We start from the raw sequence: 11,417 nt of genomic DNA, 5'->3' as shown, positions 1-11,417 counted from the left end.
TTTTTTTTTTTTTTTTTTTTTTTTTTTTTTTTTTTTGATACGTGCGTTGGCTTATCTTTAAAGCTTCAAGATTGTATAAATACTCACAATGTTACTGTTGAATCATTTAAGTATACTAGAATTTTCCAAAAGGTTTTGAAGTATCAATTCAAATTAGATTCAACTTCCAACTATATTTCAATAAAGTCACGTAAGTTATTAATCAGATTTAAAAATAATCCAGACACGTGGTGATACAATTGATTTAGCACTTCTGAAGAGTTTACTAAAACTGTTAAGTATTTGAAACATAAACATGAGATGAGAGATTTAAAAAATATGAAGAAAAAATTGAGCTATGAATTCTAATATATGTTAAATAGTAATAATACACATTAACATAATGAAATACTTTTATATGGATATGTTACATCCATTGATGATTGTTCGATCATTTAAATGCTCAAAAGATATTTGTTACTGAATTCTCATATATAAACATTAATTAAAGATAATGTGGTCGGTCTTTTCATAAAAGCATTGCCGATATCAAATTTTGAGAAAGTAGCATGCAAGATCGGGCAGCGATTATAGATTTCAAGTGACTCTTGTAACATGAGGAGTAGTTCAAACTGTACTATTTATGATTTTTCCCAAATGGTATTTCTTAACAAGATTCTTCACGAGTTTGCAAGAAACAGGAGATGCTGTAAGAATCATACAAACTACCAACAACTAACAATTAAAAGAAGAATATATTGAAAGAGATCAAACAAAACATAATTCGTCAAAGTTTTTTTTTACATACGTGAAATTCAAGAGAAATGTGAAATTGATGACCAGAAAATTCATTCTAACGACCATGTAGCTGATTAATTCACAAAAACATTACCGACGTTGACACTCAAGAAATTGGTGCATAGGATAGAGATAGATCAATCGAAGTATATTCGGTGATTGAATTCAGGGGAAATATTTATCGTTGTACTCATTTTCATTCATTTATGTTTTTCCTATTGAGTTTTACCGACAAGATTTTAATGAGAAGGCATTGAATTATTCATGAATCACCTAAGAGTGAGTGTTATATATAGATGATATATTGGAGATTGATATGATTGATTAATCATTGTAATATTCTTTTTATGTATCAATCCATCTACAATATAAAAGAGATATCTAGTTGAAATAATATGTCAATCAATTCTCTCATTTCTTTCTTTTTCTTGTATTAATTATAACACATACATATGTTTATTGATTTTATACATAATTATATTCAGTTATTAATATTGGTCATTCCACATAAATGTTGATTATCCTTTCACAAAAAGTTTAATAAATTATTAGCTGTTGAAAAATAAAGGTATAATGATACACTAAAAATTGCAATTTTCCCAATTAAGTACAAGTGATTGCTACGCAACTTATATCGTAGACAACATTAGATTGTTAAATGTAACGGGATGTTTAGCAAAATACATTGGTCAGATTTTTTTTGAAAAAAAGAAACCTTTCTAAGTCTATTTGAATATACTTGAAAATGGTTATTTTTCGGATACAAAATTCAACCAAGATTAATTCCAAAAATTTTACTATAAAAAGGAAATTGTTTAACAATGACTGCATGTATAACAAAAAAATAATTACATTTAGTTAATAAAATCGAAAACTAGAAGATAAATTGTGGAAAGGATAATAATGATCAAAATGACACCATGACAGAAAATTGTAATTTTGATATAATATGTTTATTTGAGATTTTGATAATCTATATTGTTAAATTTTAATTTGATCCGCTAATTGTTTTTTTGGAAATCTTAGACTTTTTTCTTCCGACGTGACGTTGATGTGTGTAGTATCACATCAGTATTCTCAAATAAAAAACAATAAAATTTCCAAAATCAAAATTACATGATTAAAACTTAAACTTGTATGACCAAAACCGATAAAAAAAAATAATAAAAATAAACGTGTAGTTAAAAAATACAATTTTTTCTTGATACTTTTCAGTCCAATAATTGAGCTTAAAAGCACGAAAGCGGTGGCCTATGTCCATGTTTCAAATACATATGTATCTCACACTCGGAAACAAATTGAAAATGGCTGACACGAAAGCTCTTTCAATGTATCTATTCTTGTGGATTATTCTGTCCCAACAGGTTCCAAATGCTTCAGCGGAAAGATCTTCGTATATTGTACATATGGATAAATCCTACATGCCTAAAGCATTTACCAGTCACCATTTTTGGTATTCTTCCACACTCGATTCCATAAAATCCGTGACCCATACATCAACGGACAACCGAAAACTCGGGCCGAAGCTCATTTACACCTACGACAATGCCGTCCACGGATTCAGTGCAGTTCTGTCGGAAGAAGAAATCCAAGCTTTACAAAAATCCCCTGGGTTCCTCTTGGCTTATCGTGATGGTTCTGTTACTGTCGATACGACACATATCTACAAATTTCTCTCCCTCAACACCGCTGCGGGTCTGTGGCCAGCTTCCCAATACGGCAAAGATGTGATCATTGGTGTTGTGGATACCGGTATATGGCCTGAAAGCCCGAGCTTTAAAGATGATGGGATGACGGAAATTCCTGCAAGATGGAAGGGAATTTGCCAAGAAGGGGATGCATTCAATTCATCATTATGCAACAAGAAAATTATCGGAGCGAGATATTTTAACAAAGGGGCTCGAGCGGCGAATCCCGACATCCAGATATCTGTGAATTCTGCGAGAGACACCAACGGTCACGGCACACATGTGGCGTCCATAGCCGCTGGAAACTATGTAGATGGAGTCACTTTTTTTGGATACGCCCCCGGGACTGCTAGAGGTGTAGCTCCGCGCGCTAGGCTGGCCATTTACAAGGTCCTGTGGGGTGGAGCGTCTCAACAATCCGATATACTGGCTGGCATCGACCAAGCAGTGGCTGACGGAGTTGATATTCTCTCAGTATCTGTAAGTACTAGAAGAATTGAGTTGTACGAGAACTTTCTTGCCATAGCAAGCTTCGGTGCCAGGGAGAAGGGAGTTTTAGTCTCCGTCTCCGCCGGGAATCGTGGCCCGGAAACCGCATCTCTGCTACAAGGGTACCCTTGGGCTACTGTGGTTGCATCCGGGACCGTGGATCGGTGGTTTTCAGGGACCCTAACTTTGGGGAATGGACAAAAAATTGCGGGCTGGACCACCTTCCCGGCTAGGCCGGTGATCAAGAAATTGCCTCTCGTTTATAACAGGACCCTTTCTACTTGCGATTCGTCTGAATTACTGGCGGAAGCACCGGGTAACAGCATTATCATATGCAGTGTTACTGGTCAGGTTTATGGTTTCTCATCCTTGATGGATTATCTAAGCAAAACGAATGTGAAAGCGGTTATTATCATTTCTGATGAAACTGGTTATCTTCGTTCCAGATCATTCCCTCACCCTGGAGTGGTAATCACCCCAAAAGAATCCGTAGATGTGATTCGTTACGCATCCAAAACTGCAAAACCCATAGCCAGCATCGATTTCCAGCAAACAATTCTTGGTACTAAGCCCAGACCGGCTCCAGCCTTATCAGAAGATTCTTCAAGAGGCCCGGCCCAGAATTATCAGTACATCTTGAAACCCGACATAATGGCGCCGGGAGTGCTAATCTTAGCAGCCTACAATCCTCGAAATCCAAGTGCCAAAATTAACAACACTGAACTAACTAGTGATTACACTCTCTTCTCAGGCACATCGATGGCTTGCCCGCATGTTTCAGGTACTGCGGCTCTTCTTAAGGCCGCCCACCCTAAATGGACTCCTTCCGCAATCCAGTCCGCCATGATGACAACAGCAAATCCACTTGATAATACCAACCAACCCATCAAGGATATGGCCACTAACTTTAAATTTGATGCCGACCCCCTAGGAATCGGTGCAGGGCAAGTTGACCCGAACCGAGCTCTTGATCCAGGCCTCATTTACGACGCCACACCACAAGATTTTGTTGATCTTGTCTGCTCAATGAACTTCACTCTCGAGCAAACAAAAGTCATCGTAGGATCAAGCTACAATTGCTCGAACCCCTCATCCGACCTGAATTACCCATCTTTTATAGCTATATACAGCGAAGAAGAAAGGGAAAAGATGGTAACCCGGAGATTTCTAAGGACTGTGACGAACGTAGGAGATGGAGCAGCCACATACAAAGCCAAGGTGGAAACACCGAATGGGACTACGATCGGAGTTTCGCCAAGGATTTTAGCGTTCAGAAAGAAATATGAAAAGCTGAGTTATTCTTTAACGATTCGCTACAGGGGAGTGTCTGGATATGGATCGATCACTTGGGTAGAAGAGAATGGAAATCACACTGTGAGGAGTCCCATTGAGGTGTCTCCAGGACTTGATTTGCTGGGTTGATCCTTTCGTGTGCAAGTTTTAAGTGGTGCTGTAATAATCCTGAAATAACTTTAAGAAAATGTTTGGTGAAAATTATATGCATGGTTACACTCCAAAATTTTTAGGTGTATGGTAAAATTTCAATTAAAAATTTGAATAAAAATAATAACAATATATTAAATAAATGAAATGAAATGGATCATGCTCATCAATAAACTTATGTTGAAAATTTAAAATATATAAAATATGATTTTAAAATAATATCAATTAGTTAAAAACAATATATAAGTGAATAAAAAAAACATTTAAGAAAATTTTAAATGGAATAAAGAATATTCAATAAAAAAAATATAAAGTAAAACTTTGCATTTAATAAAATCAAAATAAATAAATTAATTCAAAATTAGATTTTTTTTAAACATATATATTATATTTGAGAAAAAATTTATTCTAAAAAATTAATATAAATAATCTAAAAATTAATCTAAATAACTAAATAAAATTAAAATATATTAAATACATAAAAATATAAGATAAATTAATAAATAAAATAAGAATATATAAAAATTTATTAGAGTGTCTAAATATTATAATCATCAATAAAAAAAATATTTATCACTAATTAAATTTAATAGAAAAAATGTCATCAAGATATGTCAATATTTGGATAGTGATTTATCACATCTCACTTTGGCTATAAAAGGACCTATTGTGGCATTTTATCACACATAATCCTCTTAAATTCGTGGCTTGAAGGAAGTTTTGAATAAAATTGTGTCGTGAGCAAAAATAGTGAAAATAGCAAGTCATCTCCAAAAATTTCGAAAAATTTACACAGCACTCATTTTCCACCCAAAAACACTTTGGATAAGAACGTGTATCAAGATCATCAAATTTCGAAAATCGATTGAAACTGTGAAGAACATTTCTGAAAATTTCCAAAAAACCTCAATAATAGGTTACTAGTTCATGCTCCTTATTATCCTTCTTCTTTAACGAATTTTCCTTCGGTTTTAAATTAATTTGTTAAAAATATTTTCTAGTTCACAAATGTGTCAGGCGATCATTCCGGAGTCAACGGAAGTAGTGTTTTAGGTCATCCGAAACAAGCTCGACAACCATTATAGTTTTTTCAAATCTGCTATTGATCCGGTTCAAATTTGAAAAAGTATAAAATATAAAAGTTTTAAATCGGACCAAGACCATTCCAGTGTAAAACTTCCGGCCGTGCGTGGCTGTCAGAGCTTTTCCATGCACTGGCATGGTGGCGAGTGAATTTCAAGCTCCTCTACAATGGTCGTGATATCGACGGCCGATCATTTCTGCACTAGTTTTAGGCATTTTTGGAAAGTTTGGTAATTTTTGGACATGTAATTTAAATAATATGAATGTTTAAAGCTTTAATCAAAACTCATTCATTTAGTTATTCAATCAGTAATAGTTGATCGGTAACAAGTCAAGAACCAATAAATCCAAAAATTCAAATATGCAATACTATATGACTAATAAATTGTAAAATGCACAATATGATGCAATAGATGAATTAATAATTAGTTTATAAATTTTACTATAAATTCTAGGCAAAATATCAAACTCTATTATTGAAAAACCAGTAGGAAAAACCTCACGGTAGAAACCATACAGTAGAAATCATTACATCGGTAGCTTATTTTTTGTTTTAATTTCAATTCCGAACCAAGATAATTTCTTATAAATATAATTTGACTTATTTTATATTGGTTAAGATCGGCAGTAGGTGTTGGAACCTTTAAAAATTATTTTTTACAAAACTTGTACCGACAATGGTTTATCTACTGGAATGCTAATCTATTGGACAGCGTGGCTTCAACCGAAAAGTGAGTTCAGTGACCAACATGTTTAGATCCTCGTATATAATTCATCTGAACAATGTGATTGCGTTCCGAAAATGTGAGTTCAACTTGGCTTGTAAATGATCGATTGTATGGATCATACTTGAGTACGTGGGGAAAAGTGCTACGTTGTGTGTTGATGGGAGACACATTTTTAGCCTATGTTGTTCACTTCGGAGTCCTAAACAGCTACTATATATCACTTGACGATATATATCATTTAATATTGAATTATAGCACTGATATATTATTGTTTGATTTGTTAACTATATATAAGCCCAATGTTATTATCTCAATAAATTTTCAAATATTTTCTCTATTTTTTATATTTATGGTTTATCAAGACTATGAATTTTCTGTTTTTTTTTTTTTTTTGTTATTTTTTGTAAAATTATAATTTATGATCACTTCCGCTACCGTAAATAAAAGTTAACGATGATATTACGATTCAAGAGCCCACAATTGTATGATTAGAAAATTTAACATTGTGATCTTCTGCGATGTCATATAATAAATGAGAGTGTTCAATTTCGAAACTATGACCTTAATTATTGTTAATTTTTAAAAATATAAATCATGATTTATCTGTTTTTATAACTTCCAGAACATAGAAAAATTTTAAGAAATAGTCTAGCAGTTATCTGAAAATAAAAAAAAAAAAACAGAGAATATATAGGATATGATAGTTACGAATGGATTACAAATTTACCAAAAATTGATTTTCATAGTCAATTTTATCAAATGAAAGCATAGAAATATATTTCTTTCTGATTATTTAGAAAAACAAATTCAAATATATTTTTTTAAAGGGTTGTGCTCAATAATATAATAATAATGATATGGATAAAAATATATTTATATATAAGGCATTTAATAATTTGACTGCATGCTTTGAATGTGGAGCTTCACTTCTTTTTTCAAACATGCGTGCTCTGTATATATATCATCAGGCTGGGGGAGACGAATCTTTACTTTGATTTCCCCTGCAATCAATTAATTTATTGGAGTGTTTATATTATGTTTTATATGTATATGTATATGTATATGTATATGTATATAGAGGAACCATCATTGGATAAGTTGGAGTGTCAAACTCGCTTTCCGCCATTATATCCACCGGTATGAAAGGAGAAGCTCAAACGGTCAAGCATCGTGTCTGATTCTTGAGTATGTCTTTTTTTTGACAAGATCTCACATATTTTAATTCATGACACGCATCAACCTTGATCATATTTATAATAAAAAATAATATTTTTGACATAAAAATGGGCGACACAAATAGAATAATGTCTCACAAAATTGATTCGTGAGTTCGTCTCACAATACTTTGTATGCTTGAATTAGGAAAACCCCAATTTATTTTCTTTAAATACATGATTGATGAGCCCGTGTTAATTTATTTTTAAACTTTCGTGTTATCTTGATAAAATTTGTGATTAGCTAGATTTGAATATAAAATAAATTGCATGTGCTTCCTACTGCCGAATCTATTTAACTTGTTAGGCCGACCATGACTTCTTTCAATATTTTAAAAATATCGAGTCTACTTTTGTCGCAATTACGTGCATTGGACGACAACTTAGTAAATAAGTCGTTCATGTCAAATAATTCAACATTTTTATTTCATTTTAAATTATTAATTTCTTTCAAAATCGACAATGGCACATTTAATAGAGGCATACCATGGTAGATATTGTAGTTGAGCTCGAATATCACCACAATTTTGTATCAGTTTATTTAATATTATTCGTCGATTTATCGAAATACATAGATAACATGATACTTTTGCTATAATATTTTGAAATCACATGGAAGCCATTTCTTGTCTTTAATTTATTATCTTTCGATTCTGACGTGATCTCTCAATCTTCTTCATTCTCCAGCTTTACAAGTTAATACTATAATATAATATATGAAGAATCCATATTTTCCTGGTATATATAAGAAAATTTAGCTTACAAAATCTTGTGTCATTGGATATTTGCAGCTTTTCTGTGTGGATTTTTGCATTTATTAATGTTATTTGTGGTGTCCATCTAGAAGAAAAGCCAAGCTGGGCACCCAAATGCCAAATCTCTCCAACCTTATCCTCCCTCTGAAATGAAACTCGCCCTCCCCGTCGATAATCATAAGAACATTTAAACAAAAAAACCTGAGCCTCTCTGGCAACTTATAATTAAATTACCATTACAATTATGTTATGTTAAGATTGAGACTCGAACTTTAACTCAAATCCTAAAAACTAGTTCAAGAGAGAAGATTGTTTAATTTCATATATGCAACTCACTCGGATTTTATACGACCGATGTGACATAACTAACACAACTCTCCTACGCCAAAGAATGAACATTTGGAACGTGAAGTTTAATGACGACCCAACTATCACTACAAAAAAATACTCTTATAGGAGCGGTTTTTTTCAATTTTAAGATCGGTTTTTAACCGCTCCAGCACTTGTACCACCGGTTGCAAAATCGCTCCTCTTATCTATGACCTTATATCTTATAGGAGCGGTTTTTTCAACCGGTGGTACAAGTTGAACAACCGCTTCTATTGTTTATTTTAGGTGTGGTTTGATAATGCTCGTATCCATCATTGAAGAATGGTTTTTTAGCTACATCGTGCGACGGTTTATGAGAAATCGTCGCCTACAACATTCGCGACGGTTTTATGTAACCGTCGCTATATTGCGACGGATTAAAATACCGTCGTCTAAAACTGTAGCGACGGATATTATACACCGTCGCTATAATAGCGACAGATATAAAAAACTGTCGCTAAAATAGCAACGACTTGTTCATATATTCCGTCGCTGACTTAGCGACGGGTTTAACATCATTTCCGTCGCTTGTATTTTCAATAAAATAAAAAAATTTTAATAAAGCTAAAAAAAACTTACAATATTAATATGATAACATAATACATGATCTTAACTAACACTTAAAAATTTACTAAAAATTAAAGAGAAAAAATTTAAATTAAATCCAAACTAAAATCGTGTAAAAAAATTTTTATTGTTGTGAAGTGGTAAAATTGTGTAAAACAGAAAAATTTTAAGTGTTGTGAAGTGGTGTAAAAAAATGGATCCCAAGGTGAGGTATTTATAGAAAATACTGCGACGGTTAAAACAGAAACTGTCGCGATATGTGGCGGTTTTTTGAAAATTTAAATTAAGCGACAGTGTATCTTATGACTGTCGCTAAATTTAGCAACGGTAAATCTATAACTGTCGCTAATATTAACGACGGTTTTAAGGAAACAGTCGCTAAATGAATACATGCGACGGTGTGACTTTACCCGTCTCTAAAGTTAGCGACGGTTTAATAATACCGTCGCTAAATGTAGCAATGGTTTGATAAACTCGTCGCTAAATATAGCGACGGGTGTCAGTAAAACTGTCGCATTGTTGAAAACGCGACGGTTTTTATTAAACCGTCGCAACGAAGTAGCGACGGTTCTAGCGTAAACCGTCGCTAATTATTGTCAATACGGTTTATAAACGTATTTAATATGTGCAATTTTCATATCAATCCTAAAAAAAGAGCTATAAGGGCGGTTCACAACACCGATTTTGTGAAACCAATGTTAAAAATATTCAATTAGAATAGTTTTCAGAATGGTTCTAATAGTTAAATCAATAGGAGCAATTGATAGCAGCGGTTGATACAAATCGGTACTAAAAATTACGCAATTAAAGCGGTAATGCGACCACTCTTAAAAGTAAGGAAATAGAAACGGTTTAAGTAAAACCGATATTGTTGTTCAATTTGCACGAGCGGTTTTAGAAGTGCTCCTCAAAAACCGCTTCTACAAACACTTTTTTTGTAGTGTATGGACAGAACGCGTGTCTAACTATGTACGGTCTAACACATAATAATGAAACTTAATCTCTGATATCATGTTAAAATTGAGACTTGTACATAGCTCAACCCCAAAAACTAGCTAAAAAGTGGATTGTCATAGTTTATATATACAACTCCCAAAAATTTTATCCAATCGATATAAAACAACTAATATGTTATACTTGTATTTTTGTTTACAACAGTTACAATGTAACTTTTTTGAATATATAAAATGCCTAATAACTTTTAAATAATAAAGGAAAATAGTATATGTATAAATTGTGTTATAAATTGGATTACAAAATATATTTGAACTTATAAAATTATCCATGTATTTTATTGGAGAAAAATATTTTCAAAAATATATTGAAAATAGTTTCGTAATTAACGTGTAACATAATCTGAACATGTAGCATAAACCTATAATAAATTACAAATTTAAAAAAAAAAAAAAAAAAACAACTTAGCGTTAATAGTGATAAATATTAAAGCACGATCATTTACATTTAATAATAATAATAATAATAATAATAACAGTAATTTTAACTATCCTCGGAATCGTCGGGGCTGGGGTATTCATTCAGGTCGGGCTTCTCGGAGACCGGGCCGGAGTCGGCGCGTGCATGGCTGGTGGCCTGGATGGCGTCGACGCTAGCTCCAACTTCAATGGCTTTCTTCCTTATGGTGGCAGCGGACAACTCCCCAGGCTCGTCACCATCTTTAACTATGTATTCAGGGAAGTTCAGCCTCGCCGTAGGGCCGCGGAGATAGAAAACCGCGGTGTCGTACGCACGCGCTGCCGCCACCGGGGAGTTGTAGGATCCGAGCCAGATTCTTGATCTTTTGTTCGGCTCCCTAATCTCCGCCACCCATTTCCCCCATTTCCTCATCCGTATACCTCTGTAGGGCTTGTCTTGCTGTCTCTGCCTCTGCCTCCGCTTAGTCTCCCCGGTCGATGAACATGGTGACGATTTAATACAAGCTTCTTCCATAGTTAAAATCTAATATTGAAGAAAATAGAACGAACTTCGACTTTTTTTGTAAGGAAATTTGAGAAATAATATTAGCTTGAAAATGAGAACGACGACATCGACATGTTTGTCATAACGTCGTATGAGAGAAATAAATCTTAGAAAAACACTTGCTATGAGGGCTTCATACATATATATTATTTATCATACGGATGTGGACTGGTTTAGTGGACGGGTTGTCGATAGTAAAATATTATTGAAAAAGAAAAAGAAAAACCATTTATATCCTTGAAAATTATTTATTATATGAGTAAAATATGTATATAATTATGGATATACATGACAATATTATGATCCACAAAAAATTGATATAATTCG

At 33.2% G+C, this 11,417-nt stretch overlaps 2 protein-coding genes across 2 annotated transcripts; one reads left to right on the top strand and one right to left on the bottom strand.

Moving 5' to 3' along the window:
• Window positions 1–1,966: 1,966 nt before the first annotated feature.
• LOC140961348 (subtilisin-like protease SBT3) lies at window positions 1,967–4,487 on the top strand. The gene has a single exon (XM_073419817.1). It carries the CDS (start codon window positions 2,031–2,033, stop codon window positions 4,374–4,376), a length of 2,346 nt encoding a protein of 781 aa, XP_073275918.1. The 5' UTR covers window positions 1,967–2,030; the 3' UTR covers window positions 4,377–4,487.
• A 6,029-nt stretch (window positions 4,488–10,516) lies between these two features.
• Window positions 10,517–11,205, bottom strand: LOC140961349 (ethylene-responsive transcription factor ERF011-like). Its single transcript, XM_073419818.1, has one exon. The coding sequence runs from the start codon at window positions 11,058–11,060 to the stop codon at window positions 10,611–10,613; it is 450 nt and encodes a 149-aa protein (XP_073275919.1). The 5' UTR covers window positions 11,061–11,205; the 3' UTR covers window positions 10,517–10,610.
• Between the last annotated feature and the right edge of the window lie 212 nt (window positions 11,206–11,417).

Source organism: Primulina huaijiensis, chromosome 16, assembly GCF_012295235.1.
Source record: "Primulina huaijiensis isolate GDHJ02 chromosome 16, ASM1229523v2, whole genome shotgun sequence".
In the NCBI taxonomy this organism is placed as follows: Eukaryota; Viridiplantae; Streptophyta; class Magnoliopsida; order Lamiales; family Gesneriaceae; genus Primulina; species Primulina huaijiensis.
The sequence above is the reverse complement of the archived record's forward strand: the minus strand, read 5'-3'. Positions and strand labels throughout refer to the sequence as shown.

Excerpts from the sequence above, each read along its gene's own strand:
- LOC140961348 (XM_073419817.1), top strand. The coding sequence starts at position 2,031 with ATGTCCATGTTTCAAATACATATGTATCTCACACTCGGAAACAAATTG.
- LOC140961349 (XM_073419818.1), bottom strand. The coding sequence starts at position 11,060 with ATGGAAGAAGCTTGTATTAAATCGTCACCATGTTCATCGACCGGGGAG.